General features: G+C 41.0%; 1 protein-coding gene across 2 annotated transcripts in view; it reads left to right on the forward strand.

Annotated features, from left to right (window-relative positions):
• tdrd6a (tudor domain containing 6a) overlaps window positions 1–16,466 on the forward strand; it is a 71,109-nt gene that overhangs the window by 38,760 nt on the left and 15,883 nt on the right. The window contains exons 2-3 of one of the 2 annotated variants that reach the window (XM_079644281.1): window positions 9,394–14,565; window positions 14,663–14,739. In XM_079644281.1, coding sequence (XP_079500407.1) covers window positions 9,423–14,565; window positions 14,663–14,739 — 5,220 coding nt within the window. In that variant the 5' untranslated portion in view covers window positions 9,394–9,422. The remainder of the gene's footprint in view (window positions 1–9,393; window positions 14,566–14,662; window positions 14,740–16,466) is intronic. The other variant, XM_079644282.1, reaches the window with a different exon arrangement.

Consider the following 16,466-nt stretch of genomic DNA (forward strand, 5'->3'; position numbering starts at 1 on the left):
ATTTGCCCGCTCGGGCCACTAAAAAAATATTGCTTAAAAAAAAAAATGGTCCTGTGGTATTGGTATTTTGACAAGCAATTTTGTTAAATTGTTTCGTTTATTAACACTACAACATAGCGTTTCGTGAGGCGGTTGTCGTTGTTGGGTGAAAAGCAAACAGCTGTTTGCTGCGCAGCGCGCTCCTTCACTACAGACTGTCACTATCAATATCTATCTATCTATCTATCTATCTATCTATCTATCTATCTATCTATCTATCTATCTATCTATATCTATCTTTATATCTCTCTCTCCCTCTCTCTCAATCTATCTCTCAATCTATAAGGAACCGCAGGAGACAAAGGGTGTTGCTATAGCAACACGTCATGTTTATGTTTACACCATAGGTTTATACCTATGGTTTACACGCGAAATCAATAGCGTGAAAAGGGGTGGGGTCAATATGACCCGCTGGCGGAAATAGGTATAAATGGCAATTTTTGGGGCGATTTCTTCAATCTGACTTCATATTGAAAATTTTTAACAACAGAGGGTGCTACATAACACACTTTCAGGAAAAGTCGCGGACTGGGAGATTTTAATATTTTATTGAAAAAAAGTTACATACAATAAAAAAAAAACAGCTGTGGGTGAAATTGACCCGATGGCGGTGCTAGTGTTAATCCCATGTAATTGTAGAATGAACACAGTCTTCCTTTGAATATGTATAAGTCAGGTGTCTTGAGTAGTCAAAATTACCTACAAATCATTGTACACATTCAGTGTGCGAAAAAGCACACGTCCCACCGTCCGGGACGTATTATTTACAATAACGGACAAGTAGATCTTGTAATTGACTTGTCCGGTGGACAAGTGACGTTTTTCGCCCTCATTTATTGACAAATTATTGACAAATTAAGTTTACAAAAGGCAGAACTCATTCGCAAATTGTCCGTGTCCGACATTGTTCGTTTAGAAATGTTAGTTTCGGTTCTGCTTGTCAATTCCTAAGGAAATGCATCTCGCCGCTTTCTGTACTGAGACAGGGGCATGGCGTGGCGGGACGTGTAGCACAGTGGCAGGGTTGGGAAGCAAAACTCGGTTCCGAGTAGGAACAAATAACAATTGTCAGGTCCCGGGATTAATAAGAGTTGTGAGGACAGGACGCGAGGCCGAACCCCGCGGACCGCAGCTCTCTCTCTCTCTCTCTCTATGCTCCGGATCAGCTGATCGCTGCAGCTCAGCGTCTCTCTCTCTCTCTCTCTCTTTCTACACACAGCGGATCCGCTGCCCGTTTAACAGCCTCATCTTTGTCAAACTTTCTTATGTTCTTTCTTTAACACGTAATGAAGATTATTAAGCGTTTTAGCTCCTGTGTTGTTAATATTGACCGCCATTTCCTTTATGAAGTGAAACAGCCTCCCTGTCTGTGTCCTCGCGTTTTCCTCACATCCCCGGACCCCCAGACTCGGAGGAGCACAGGGATGTCAGTATTGTTTATGAAGCAGGGTATAGAAAGTACATTATTGAAATGAACATACTATTTATTTACTTTTACAAACAGTGAGCAGCTGGGCAGCTGCAGCATGTGTATTGCAGGACATGTGTAAGCATGCAACAAGCTTCTTTAAGTTGTAGAAAAGCGTACGCCTATATAGGGCCCTATAAATTCCGTTTTCATTTTCACCAAATTCCGTTTTGTGTCTTTCTAAATTCCGTTTTTTCCGTTTTAATTTTTTAGAATTCTGTTTTTTCCGTTTTTTTCCGTTTTAATGTTTTGGAATTCTGTTTTTTTCCGTTTTAATGTTTTGGAATTCTGTTTTTTTAACCTATTTACTCGTATTTTACCACAAAAAAGGGTGTGTTTTAATGTTTTCAAATAAAATGTACACTAAATAGAAATGACCTCCCATTTATTGAGGCGACACAATATTGCACATTCCCTCAATACTTTATTTACTTGAAAAACTTGCAACAAAACATTGCACTTCAAGTTCCAACAAAAGTTTTCTTTTGAGCTGTAAACTTTCTAGTGAAAACAAATGGCATTTAAAAAAATAAAGTGCTCAACAAAAGTTAGCTTATGAGCTGTCAACTTTCCAGTGAAAACAAATGACATTTAAAAAAAAAAATAAAGCGCTCAATTAGCCTTTTTTTTCTTCAAGTGAAAAATGACAGCTTTAAACAAAACACTCAATTTCAGAGTCATTCAAAACATAAATCAAATTTAAAATATATTTTCCACAGTGCATAAAGTGCATCAAAAACAAGGCAAAAAAGTAGCAGGAAGTTCCTGAGTTATGAAACAACTTTCAAACTATATAAAGTGACTCTGAACAAATATCCAACTTGTAGGACTACTTAGTCCTTGCGAGCAAGTATCTTGTCTCTTCTAAGTTTCCCACCTAGCAGAGACATCGCCATTGAAATACATGATTGCCAGCCTCTTTGTGTTGAGCTCAGTGAGTGTCTCTCGCTTGTCTGTGAGGAGAGTTTTGTATTTGCTATTTTTCCCTGTTCCTAACGTGACTTTTGGATAACAGGTGGTCATCGCACGTATTTTTGCGCTTCCAGTCAACAGAGTGTTGACAAAATTTACAATACATCACGTCACCCGACACGTAGAAGTCAGCGGGGAACTGCTCTGCTCGTGATTGAGCGGATAGCCCCGTATAGAGCTCCTGCGGTCACGTGACTTTTGGTTATCAGCCACCATTTTGGCAGTAAACATGACGACCGGCGCCAGCGTTTTCCTACCGTGCGAGTATACATCTCATTTTAATTCAAGTGAAATTCGGTTTTATAGTACAAAATTAGAAAGATTAAATATAAGCGACCCATATAATGCACCCGGTGTGCTTTTCAAGAGCATAACCTCCTGCTCTGAAGACGATGTACCCAACTTGCGCTACGCGGACATCCACAGCTATCTTGTAAGCTTTCCATCAGTGTACTCAGGAGACTCCCTCAGAGCTTACAAAAGCTTGGAGGCTTACAAATGGTGTCAGTCCGGCTTCGTAAACAACATTCAACTGTGGAGTCTTACATCCAAAAACTTCGGCATCATCACTGCAAGGGTAAGTATTAAATTATTCCAGTTTGATAGGCAGTGTCACGTTAGCATTGTTTGTTTATTAGCTTGTCTAGCTACGGCAGTGTCACGTTAGCATGTTTGTTTATTAGCTTGGATAGCTACTGCAGTGCGTCTGAAACTAGTTTGTATTTTTGCTTTTTGAAAACTTTTTGTAGCATTGTACTGTATTCCTTCACCCACCTGATATGAAGTGATCACTGCATAAGCGAAAGCAAACGGCCGGGGGGTCCCATCTTTCAGTCTTGTTCAGACGGCTCCTGGCTCTTTTAATCGCTGCGATCCACTTTTCCCTCCTCTCCGCGTCTTTTGGAATGCGATAATAAGATACACCTTTCTTCTTCCCACGCCTATTTGTGCAACCTGGTGCACAGCAGTTATCCACCATCCTCGACAGTCTGCCAGTGCCTGCCAATGAATTTACTGACGCGATTACTGCCAAAATGGCTGCCCCCTTCGTTTCTCGTCACGTGACCAGCATATGTGACATCATCCGCAGGAGCTCTATTCCGTATCTTTTTAGCTGACGGAGGGACAGCCATGCTTGCATTTCACTTGTGTTTGTTGGGGGTGGCGGGACGGGACCGCATGAGACAGTGACGCAGGGGTGTGTTACGCTGATTAGCGTCCCCCGGGAAAGTTTTCCCAGGTTTTTTGTTTCACTTCCTCACGAAAACAGCATTTCAGTCTAATTATGTCAAATTCCGTGATTATCTGCTTTTTTCGGGAATTTCCGCGATTCCGTCCGCGATTCCGCGATCGCGGAAAATATAGGGCCCTACCTATAGGCTATGAAAAGAATGTATTATTATTATTAGGCCTATAGTGTTGGACATGTGTGGTTGGACTCTGTCTCACAGGCAGGTTGCAGCATGTGTGTTGCCATATTTTCCATTCTGGACAAGTGAAAAATGTATTCGGACAAGTAAATTGCCAAACTCACTTGTCCATGGACAAGTACTCTCTAAAAACTTTTTCTCACACTGACATTTGTAAATATTATTTTCCACTTGTTACCATTGTAAGTCTATTTTTATGCAGCTCTGCGTGATTTTGTGGCTACAATTCAGGCTAATACGCTACCAGAGGTGGAATAAGTACTCATATATTGTACTTGAGTAAAAGTACAAGTACTCAGATCTTGTAGTGAAAGTAGAAGTACTCAGATCTGGTACTTGAGTAAAAGTAGAAGTACTCAGATGTTGTACTTGAGTAAAATTAGAAGTACCAGAGTGTAGGAATACTCTGTTACAGTAAAAGCCCTGTATTCAAAATGTTCCTCAAGTGAAAGTAGAAAAGTATTCTCATCAAAATTTAGTGAAAGTAGCGACAGTAAAAGTAGTCATTGTGCAGATTGGTTCATTTCAGAATAATAGATATGATATGTTTTATAATGATTGATCATGAAAGTGTTCTCAAAGCTGGTAAAGGTGCAGCTAGTTTGAATGACTTTGTATACTGCAGGGTAGCTTGTGGATTTATTCCAGGTGGAACTAAAGTCTGATTTAACATTTGATTATATTTCACATCATTCATCCACATCTGTGAAGTAACTGAAGGTATTAAATACATGTAGAGGAGGAAAAGTACACCATTTACCTCTGACTTGTGTTTACTGCCAACCTAAAAGTACCTAAAAAATAGTAATCAATAATGTATTGAAAAGTTATTTGGCTGATTGTTTTATATTGGCTCAGCCAGGTTATATGGGAGGCCCAGTCTACGTACAGATGGGTCACTCATTTTGAAATATTAAACTTAGTTTTCTTTTCTTTAATTTTTCATCCTCATATAGAATGCTATCACGAAACACACATTTGGTTGTTTATAGCATAAAGATAATCTGATTTAATGTGAGGTAGGGAAATAATCATTTGAGTATGTGTATATAAATATGTAATTTACAACAGCTGTAAGATGCTTGAAAAGCTTGAGAATGCACCTTGAAAATTCTTGAAAAGTGCTTGAATTTGACTTTGGAAAAGGTGTAAGAACCCTGTATATTACACTGTTTCTTTCTGCTTTGAATAGTTCTCTCTTTTTTCACCATACCTGTGTTTGCATCACTGTATATAGGTATGGCCCTACTTTAACCTGTTTCAGGCTCGAAAATGACATTCCCAGAACAAATGACCATATCTTCCCTTCTAAAAGGGTTAAATTAATAATCTTTTTTCTCAAAGTAATGATAAACCTGTGAGTTGGATGTAAAGGTCAGAATCAATATAGATGTTTTTTATTTTAAAGAAAGTTCAGATTGAACATGGTAAAAAACTGTAAATTATAGTGTCCGTCCAAAAATTTTTTTGTACTTATAGTGAAAACTAACCTTGGATGATGGGTTAGTAGACTAAACGCTTTAGGAATCCAAAGTACAACATATAATAAGTTCCCTGTATCAAGACTGATGCAAAACAAGTGATATTTGACCTTTTTAGACAGATTTAGCAAAAACTCTTCTGGGGCCATTTGGGTGGATTTTCCATATCTATGGCCCCCTTTGTTTGATTTTGACATGTGACATCTCTTTCTGACAGTTAGAGCCAATATAATCCAAGGGAAATCGTCCCACACACACTCATGTAAAAAAAAAAAAAAAAGGTGGCGTCTCTGCGCATGCTAGGTTCCAGCAGAGGGGAGAAATATCCCTGCTCTGATATAAAGCAACTGAAAAGCTGTTTTATTGCTTATGGATTATCAGAACATTTGAAAGGGGACACAGCCACATTGGATATTAACCTATGGATGAACTACAGCATCGTTTTTATCGTTTTAATGCCATTGAAGACCAGTTTAGACCAGACAAAGACGAAGGTAAGCCATGTTAGCGTTGTGGGCTACCTAGCGCCACTTGTTTTGATGTACGTTCTTGTTGATAACGCAATGCAATCATAAGCGATGTGTTGGATGTGCACCTAGGATAAGTAATAAGGGAGCTATCGGTGCAGTAATAGGTTAGCATTTTTCGCTCGGGGGTCATTTAGATGCTTCTTATGAGACTTTTGTTTTGGTAAAAATGGTTTATCGTCAGGTAGCTGAGATTATTCCCGTTAATCTGGTATAACACATTAATAGGTTCTTAAATATTAAGATCCCCTGAGACACAGTGTCGTGAAAAAAGTACCCGCCGGCGGGGACCTTGGGGCATAACAGGTTAAGTACAGGATCAGAGTACTTCTTCCTCCTCTGGACTACTGTTAGAAAATAAATGTTTATCACAGAGCAGTTCTGCTTAATGGAGATGTCTAGAGATCTGCAGCAATTTAAAAAACCCTTTCTTTATGTGGTCTTCATTGTCTGCATGAAGTCTATAGGTTTGTTTGAGACGAGCTGCGGCTCGCCTCGAAAGTAGACGAGAATAGCCGATCGCAGCCGGAGGAGGTCTCAAAAAGCTTGCCTGAAGTCGGACAGCTCGGAGTCGGATTCTTCTTCTTCTATTGTTTTTTTTTTGGCGGATTGCAAACAACTTTTCAGGTGCATACCGCCACCTCCGGAGTCGGCTTGACGCGGTTTGCATTTATAAAGAATGCACAAATGTGTTTAATCGTTAATGTCAGACACAGTGGGGCAAAAAAGTATTTAGTCAGCCACCAATTGTGCAAGTTCTCCCACTTAAAAATATGAGAGGCCTGTAATTTTCATCCTAGGTATACCTCAACTATGAGAGACAAAATGAGAGAAAAAAAATAGAAAATCACATTGTCTGATTTTTAAAGAATTTATTTGCAAATTATGGTGGAAAATAAGTATTTGGTCACCTACAAACAAGATTTCTGGCTCTCACAGACCTGTAACTTCTTCTTTAAGAGCCTCCTCTGTCCTCCACTTGTTAACTTTATTAATGGCACCTGTTTGAACTCGTTATTAGTATAAAAGACACCTGTCCACAATCTCAAACAGTCACACTCCAAACTCCACTATGGCCAAGACCAAAGAGCTGTCAAAGGACACCAGAAACAAAATTGTAGACCTGCACCAGGCTGGGAAGACTGAATCTGCAATAGGTAAGCAGCTTGGTGTGAAGAAATCCACTGTGGGAGCAATTATTAGAAAATGGAAGACATACAAGATCACTGATAATCTCCCTTTATCTGGGGCTCCACGTAAAATCTCACCCCGTGGGTTCAAAATGATCACAAGAACGGTGAGCAAAAATCCCAGAACCACAAGGGGGGACCTAGTCAATGACCTGCAGAGAGCTGGGACCAAAGTAACACAGGCTACCATCATACTCATACTCATACTACGCCGCCAGGGACTCAAATCCTGCAGTGCCAGGCGTGTCCCCCTGCTTAAGCCAGTACATGTCCAGGCCCATCTGAAGTTTGCTAGAGAGCATTTAGATTATCCAGAAGAGGATTGGGAGAATGTCATATGGTCAGATGAAACCAAAATAGAACACCATACCTACTGTGAAACATGGGGGTGGAAACATCATGCTTTTGGGGCTGTTTTTCTGCAAAGGGACCAGGACGACTGATCCGTGTAAAGGAAAGAATGAATGGGGCCATGTATCGTGAGATCTTGAGTGACAACCTCCTTCCATCAGCAAGGGCATTGAAGATGAAACGTGGCTGGGTCTTTCAGCATGACAATGATCCCAAACACACCGCCCGGGCAACGAAGGAGTGGCTTCGTAAGAAGCATTTCAAGGTTCTGGAGTGGCCTAGCCAGTCTCCAGATCTCAACCCCATAGAAAATCTTTGGAGGGAGTTGAAAGTCCGTGTTGCCCAGCGACAGCCCCAAAACATCACTGCTCTAGAGGAGATCTGCATGGAGGAATGGGCCAAAATACCAGCAACAGTGTGTGAAAACCTTGTGAAGACTTACAGAAAACGTTTGACCTCTGTCATTGCCAACAAAGGGTATATAACAAAGTATTGAGATGAACTTTTGTTCTTGACCAAATACTTATTTTCCACCATAATTTGCAAATAAATTCTTTAAAAATCAGACAATGTGATTTTCTGGATTTTTTTTTTTCCTTCTCATTTTGTCTCTCATAGTTGAGGTATACCTAGGATGGAAATTACAAGCCTCTCATCTTTTTAAGTGGGAGAACTTGCACAATTGGTGTTGGACTAAATACTTTTTTGCCCCATTGTATTTACTAAGTAAATACACTCAAGATTAGATTCAATTCTATTGTTATTGCACGTATTAAAGGTACTGAGACAACGAAATGCAGTTTAGCTTCTAACCATGAGTGCAAAAAGCAGTAAAGTGAAAAGTAATGTACACAATCTACAGAATAAAATATAGAATGAATTGAATGATGAATAAACAGTGAGGGGTATGAATACACTAGATATACACAGCAGCCTGTGAGCAGTATGAACAGTGTGTATGAATATGCTAAGATATATAACGGATGAAAACGGTAAGCAATGCAAGTATAGTATAAAATATATAGATATTAATTTAATGATAAACATTGTGGAACAATGATGAAAAATTTGAATGGAAGTGGCGACGTAAAACTGACACAAAACAACAACAAACTTTTGCCGAGCCAATGGAGAGTTTCATCACCAGCACGGGGTAAAAACCACCAATGAGCGCTCAGCTCGAGATACCAGCGAGTCGTTTCCCATCAAGCATTTCGCTTCCGCAGCCCGTGGAGAGAAACTGTGCTGCCTCGTCGCGCCTCGCTCTCAAGTCTGCGGGCATCTTTGTCCCGCAAGATTTAAACGTCTCATGTAGGCGAGCCTCCATAGCAAGTCGGACAAAATGACTAATCATCATGCAACGCACTAGCAAGACGTCGATCGCAATTGCGCAGGTCTGCGTCGGTCTCGCTCGTCTCAAACAAGCCTAATATTAAGGATGTTCCTATTTGGAGCCAATACACAGATCTGTTTAAAAAAAAAAAAATGTTCTTAAGATTTGTTCACTTTGTCAAAAGCGAGAATGTTCTGCGTTTATCCCATACGTTATTGTATACAGTGATATAATACCGTCGGCACAAAAAAGGATACCTTGTTGTGGTAAGACTTGAAAAATTGTCCAGTTATAGACTAGAAGATTAATAGAAAAATATTGGCAAGTGTTACACCAAGTAAAACAATTTGTTTTCCTTCTTACACTTCCATTTTAAGGATTGCTGCTTGTATTTTCTTTTGTGAAATAACTAAATATCTTGAGTGTTGATTGGGTAAAACTCACTCGTTGCTATTATTTAGTGTTTTAGAATTTATTATTTAGAATTGTATTCATTGATAATTGTTAGTTGCTTTCCCAAATCTGATCTCTATTTCAAAATACAGGGGAACAATAATTCTAGGATTGAGTTTCAATGTTTGTTTTCTGTTTATGTTTCCCAGATCCATCCAGTGCTTACGCGGCTTTGTTGATGAGAGGTGACAAATCATGGGCAGCTGGGATTCATGAAAATGCCAACATGTCTTCAATCCTTGGACTCCCTGCAAGAGGGTCAGATGTAACTGTTCTCATAACCAAGGTTCACTTGAATCACTTTTGTGCTCTTGTGGAATTATGGGGAACATTTGACCTAGAGAAGACAGCAGATTACGAGTGCCTTTTCAAAGAAATCCAATGCCCTGGTAACTCATTTCAAGAGTTTGAAGGAAATCCTAGTGACCAGTGCTTGGTTCAGATAGATGCTACTTGGTACAGATCCCGCATTGTCTCAAGGAATGGGTCAATCTACAGTGTGTTTCTCATCGATAAAGGGATGACATTTAACACCACCAGAAACAAGCTGGCATGGGGTAGGAAGAAGCACTACCAGCTGCCACCCAAAGTGGCATTTTGTGTACTAGCTAATGTGTTACCACTCTCACTTCAGAACAGATGGTCTCCTGTGGCTCTGGAATTTCTGGAATCTCTTTCCGGTAAGTCACTGAAAGCGCATGTGCAAGACGTACTTGTGCCACAAAGAACATTACTCCTGCACATTCCATGCATCTCCAAACAAATGTATGAGATGGGGATTGCCAGGAAGCTGTCTCCAGATGTGTTTCAGGACTTTGTTCTCACGTCACTGCAGTCCCAAAATGCAGATGAAGTGTCTCCGGTGACTCAAATACCGATTGAAGCAGGTGAGCGACTGCACAAGACAGAGGTCTTCCTGTATCCAGAGCTGCCGAACGGAACTGTGGAGACCGTCATAGTCACAGAAGTCACAAATCCGCAGAGGATATTTTGCCAGTTAAAGGTTTTCTCACAAGAGTTAAAGAAACTCTCAGGGCAGATCACACATTGCTGTGAGGGCAGAACAACCAATTGCATTGTAGGTCCAGAAATGATTGGGTTTCCATGTGCTGCACGAGGAAATGATGGCAGGTGGTACCGCTCTGTTTTACAACAGGTCTTCCCGTCCAACCAAATGGTAGAAGTGTTGAATGTTGACTATGGAACAAAACAGTTTGTTAAAGTGGAGAATGTTAGACCTCTGGGTGCAGAGTTCTTCAGGATGCCCGTTGTGACTTACATCTGTTCCCTCCATGGAATCATTGACGAAGGGGGTGGATGGACAACCGGCCAGATTGACTATCTCAGGACCCTTCTTTTGTGCAAAACGGTGATTGCCAAATTTGAGTACCAAAGCATCTCCGAGGGCGTTCACTATCTCACACTGTATGGGGATGAAAACACAAACATTAACAACTTGTTTGGTTCCAATCAGAGCTGTTTTCTGGAGAGTGAGAAAACACTTGGAGATTATGCCATCAGCACTGCACACAGCCGCAAGCATACAGCTCAGCAAGAAACAAATCAAAGAAAGATACTAACTCCTGGACAGGATGTAGAGCACAAAGATGGGAAAGGAATCATACAAAAGTTGCCAGCTGAAGACCTTTCTCTCAACTCCTCCCATGTGGCTTTTGTTCAGCACGTATCTGACCCATCAGAGTTTTGGATCCAAACACAGAACTATGCAAATGAGTTGGATGAATTGATGGATGGTATCTACCATCTGTACAAAGATTCAGTGAATAAAAATGTGGTGACAAATCCAACTGTTGGGCTGTTCTGTGCTGCCAAGTCAGAAGATGGTGACTTCTATAGAGCAACTGTGGCTGAAGTTGGTGAAATACAGGTCAAGGTGTTCTTTGTTGATTATGGAAACACTGAAATGGTTGACAGGAGGAACATCAGGACCCTTCCTGATGATTTCAAAAAGTTGCCATGTCTTTCTCTGAAATGCACTCTGGCTGGTGTCAGGCCAAAAGATGGAAGATGGAGTCAAAGTGCTTGTGAGTTTTTCATAAAAGCAGTCACAGATGTAGAGCTGACTGTACATGTGACATCAAGGTACGATGATGGCTATGTTGTTCAACTAACAAATCCTGACGCACAGGGAGAAAAAGATCTGAGCACACTGATGTGTTGTTCTGGCCGTGCTGAAAAGGCTGAAACACAGAGACAGCCCAAAGACCAAATGACCACGCAACCTGCCATCCTCCCACAACTTACAGATGCTAGCCTCTCGGGTGTAGGGTACAGGAGCAAAGAAATGCTTTTCCAGTCTCAAAACACAGTTCTCCCTGCTGTGTATGAAAGTAGAAATTCTCAATTTAAGGAGCATATGTTTCCCATTGGAAGTGTCCTTGATGTCAGTGTGTGCTACATTGAAAGCCCAAACAACTTCTGGTGCCAACTGGTTCAAAGTGCAGGGCATTTGAAAGTGCTCATGCGTGACCTACAGGCTCATTATGCAGACACTGAGTTTCAGCCCCTTGTGGAAGCAGCTTGTGTAGCTCGCCATCCTGAAAATGGAATGTGGTACAGGGTCCTTGTAATTCACAAACATAAAACGTCTGATGTGGATGTGTTGTTTGTTGACTTTGGCCCAAGGGATACAGTCCCCCTCCATGACCTAAGGAGGATTAGCCCACAATTCCTTGTTCTGCAAGGCCAAGCTTTCCGATGCAGTCTGTTAAACCCTGTTGACCCTACGTCTGCCATAAATGACTGGAACGAAGAAGCAGTAGCAAGGTTCCACAGCTTTGTGGAAACTTCAGCATCCGACTTTGTGATTTTGAAGTGCACCATATATGCTGTCATGTACAGTGAGCAGAAGGTTCTTTTCAACATTGTGGATCTAGAAACTCCCTTTGAGAGCATCTGCACAAGTATGGTAAATCTTGTCAAAAGTGCCCCTCCAAAAAAAGCTGCTTCGCCCTCTTTCCGTCTGGACACATACTACTACTCGACGCACAATGTCAAAACTGGAACAGAGGAACAGGTCACAGTGACATCTGTAAACAATGTCGGTCAGTTCTACTGCCAGCTCGAGAGAAACGCTGATGTGATGAAAGATCTCAAGATCAAAGTGAACAATCTCTGTTTTCAGCTTGAGAAGGCAAAGCTCCCAACAGCCTTTGGAACTTTGTGCTTTGCAAGGTACACTGATAGACAGTGGTACAGGGGACAGATCAAAGCCACTCAGCCGGCAATTCTGGTTCAGTTTGTGGACTATGGTGACACTATTGAGATGGACCAATCAGACTTGCTTCCTGTTCCCAGAGAGGCTATTGACATCATGTCTGTTCCTGTGCAAGCAGTTGTGTGTAGTCTCTCCGATATCCCTGGCGATGTTCCCAGGAAGGCAAACAGCTGGTTTGAAACAAGTTCGACAGAATGCACATTTCGAGCATTAGTGGTGGCCCGAGAACCAGATGGAAAATTGCTGGTTGAGCTGTATCAAGGAAACGCTCAAGTTAATTCAAAGATAAAGAAGATGTTTCAGATTGAGATGCAAACAGAAGGGGTGGTTGTCCGCCGGGGTTGGAGAGCAAACGAGGCTTCAGCAAATTATGACAAAAAGACTGCAAAGATTTTCCCAAAACAAGAAGAAATGGAAGATCACACTCCGACCATCAAAAATGTGTCTGCCCCAAAACCAGCCTGCCAAATGAGGGATGCTGACATAAATCTTCAGTCTTCACCAAAAACTTGTCGGATGATCAAAAGTCTCTACATACCTCCACACCTAAGAAAGTCAGACAGAAAGACACCAAACGATACAGGAAATGGTTATGAGCCGACATGTGCCTATAGCAAACCAAAGAAGGTCATCAAGTCCAAATCTCCTGACCCTGAGAAGGAAAGCAAAACTGAAACATTCCCTAAACTTGCAGACCTGCCGACAAAATCTATCACATCAGGTATGGAAGCGGATGTTTATGTCTCGCACTGCAACAGCCCTTTGAGTTTCTATGTCCAACTTGTCAGTGAGGAGGATGACATATTCTCCATTGTGGAAAAGCTAAATGATCCCAAATCCGTCCCCCAAACCGACAACCTCAAAGACATGAGTCCAGGTGACCTTGTGCTAGCGGAATTTGCAGATGATTCCTCATGGTATCGAGCAGTTCTGAGGGAGATCCATGGCAATACAATGGCTCTTGTCGAGTTTATTGACTTTGGAAATACAGCAATGGTTCCAATTTCAAAAATGGGCAGACTCCATAAGTCCTTCTTGCAGCTTCCCATGTACAGCACACAATGTTTGCTGAGAGAGACTACAGGTCTTGGAAAAGAGGATGTGCTTGCCCCAGAAGTGGTGTCAGCTTTCAAAGAAGACATCGGTGGTAATGGAGAAAAGACGCTCAAGTGCCAGTTCATCAGGCAGTCAGGGTCTGTGTGGGAAGTCAGTCTTGAAGACAGCGTCGTAAATGTCATTTGTAAAGTACCTACAAAAGGTTCAGCGGAAATCCCGGAAGTCAAGGAAAAACCTTCCAAGGATTCCGACCTTCGGAACATGCCAGAAAACTCTGAGAAATTGCTGAACTCCTGCTCTCTAAGCTACCACCAACTAGATTTTTCAGAAGGACAAAAGTTAGAGGTCTACGTCACTGCTATAGATGATGTTCAAACCTTTTGGTGTCAGCCTGCAGACTCAGAAGAGCTTGATCAGATAACATCAAGAGTCTCTGAAGTGGGGGATGCGGCTGATCACAAACCTATTGACGCAAGCTCTCTTTCCTCTGGCAACCCATGTATTGCTCTATTTTCAGATGATGCTTTTTGGTACCGTGCACAGGTCATTGACAAAGATGGGGATGAGCTGTCTGTTGTCTTTGTAGACTATGGAAACAAGTCCCAAATCAACAACGCAGATGTAAGGGAAATGCCCTGTGAGCTGATGGAAACTCCTCCACAGGCGTTTAGGTGCGAGCTGGAAGGCTTTGATGCCTTACACGGGTCCTGGAACAGTAATGCACTTGATGAGTTCTCTGCACTAACAACAGACAAAGTGCTACAGCTGACTGTCACCAGAGTGACTAGAGAAGGAGAAAACGTGAAATGCCTTGTGCGGATGGAATGTGAGGGCCAGGTGCTAAACGAGGCGTTGAAAACCTGGTGGAAGAGCTCAACGACAGGAAACCAACCTGCAGTTGGACTAACAAATACATACAGTACACCACTTCTTAGTGAGAACACTACGGAGTCCATAGATGAGTCAGAGAAAACCACTACCGACTTGGAGTCTCTGTCAGGAGAGATTAATAACAACACTGGTTCTGGTAAGTAACAAATTAATATCTCACATATTTTTTTCATCTGTTAATTGTTATTATGTGAAGGTAATAATGTCCCTTTTTTTTATTAATGTATTTCCAGGTCCAACTGAAGGAGATGGGGGCAAGGTTACAAAGGCAAGGGGAAATTATTCTACCAGTACGACAAAAGTGAAAATGGTAAATGATGTGAAAAAATAATAGTATGTATGAAGGTCAGGGTTCCCGCGGGGTCTTAAAAAGTCTTACATTTGATCATCTGAATTTAAGGCCTTAAAAAGGTCTTAAATATGACCAAAAAAATAAGAAAAGTCTTAAATATGATTTAGAAGGTCTTAAAAATGATCGGATTTGAAAGGTACTTCTGTGTTGCGATCGCGTCTAAAATGTGTTTTGGATAAAATGTCTGGGCTGCAAAGTAACCAGTACGGTAAGAGCCTTTCAGTTCCCCCAAACAATTTGTATTGAAATAAATCAACATGGAACCAGTAATCACTAACTTTGTTTCCCCCGGCCCCTTATCGGAGAACACCCAGCTAGTAACCTAGCAACCAAGCTTCAGCTAGCGGCAGTCAGAAACTCATGTCTCTTCGAATCTACTTACAAATAAATATGGAGAAGTGTAAGGTCAACCGTATTTGGTTGGAAAACATCAAATGTAGTGCTTGGTTGAAACCAGTGGAGGGGAACGTGTTTGAAGCCCGCTGCACCTTTTGCAAAAATAAATCAGTTTTTGTTTTGCTAATGTAGCGTTAGCTAATTTAGCGTTAGCTAGTGCAGCAGCTACCGCAACAACACCGGGGGACCTCCGGGCGACGTTTGGGTCTACGTCAACCCTAAAAGCGGAGGTGCTGTAGACGCTAAATACCGTTGTTAAACACCAATCATACAACAGCAATGATGAAAGATTGTAGCCAAGGCAGCAGAGCTCTGAATTTAGCTCTTGTTACTCTCTCTCTCTCTCTCTCTCTCTCACACACACACACACACACACACACACACACACACACACACACACACACACACACACACACACACACACACACACACACACACACACACACACACACACACACACACACACACACGGGGGGGCTGCTCGATTATGGCAAAAATCATAATCACGATTATTTTTTGGTCAATAATTGATATCACGATTATTAAATACAATTATTCATTGACTTTGAAAACATCCATTTATTGAACTTTAAAACAAATAATAATTTGAAGATTATCTTTTTAACTGTTGATTACCCTGAACGTATAATTCAACTGAAAAAGCAATACAAAAATGAATTAAATAAATGATATATTTAAATAAATAATATCAAAATAATAAATACCAATAAACAAGATCAACAAATATTTTGGAGCGCACTTCCACAAGCTACTAAACATATAGAAATATGATAAATAAATATAAATTAGACTCAAATTAATTAGATTAAATATGTTGTCACTGTCACAACCTAGCAAAGCTAAATAATTGTTTTTTTCGATTATGTTGTTTTTGTAATTGTGGCAGGCCAAAATCGTAGTTGCGATTTAAAATACGATTAATTGCACAGCCCGAAGACACACAAGCACACTTTTTGGCTAACACAGTTCTTTACTGTTATGCTGTTATGTTCAGTGTTTTTATGTTGAACATGAATACATTCACTTTGTAAGTAATTATGGGACGTATTTCTTCTTTCATAGCAATTTTTCTTCATGCTTTCTTGCCGTGAAATAGGTCTTAAATTCTATTCAAAGTGCTCTTAAAAAGGTCTTAAAAAGTCTTACATTTGAGTTGGCGAAACCTGCAGGAACCCTGGAAGGTGCTTTTATATATAGCACTGACATGAGTACACTTGACTTGAGTACATAGACTTGATTAAATCTAATGCAGTGATGCAATACCGCAT

Source organism: Notothenia rossii (genome assembly GCF_949606895.1).
Source record: "Notothenia rossii genome assembly, chromosome: 8".
In the NCBI taxonomy this organism is placed as follows: Eukaryota; Metazoa; Chordata; class Actinopteri; order Perciformes; family Nototheniidae; genus Notothenia; species Notothenia rossii.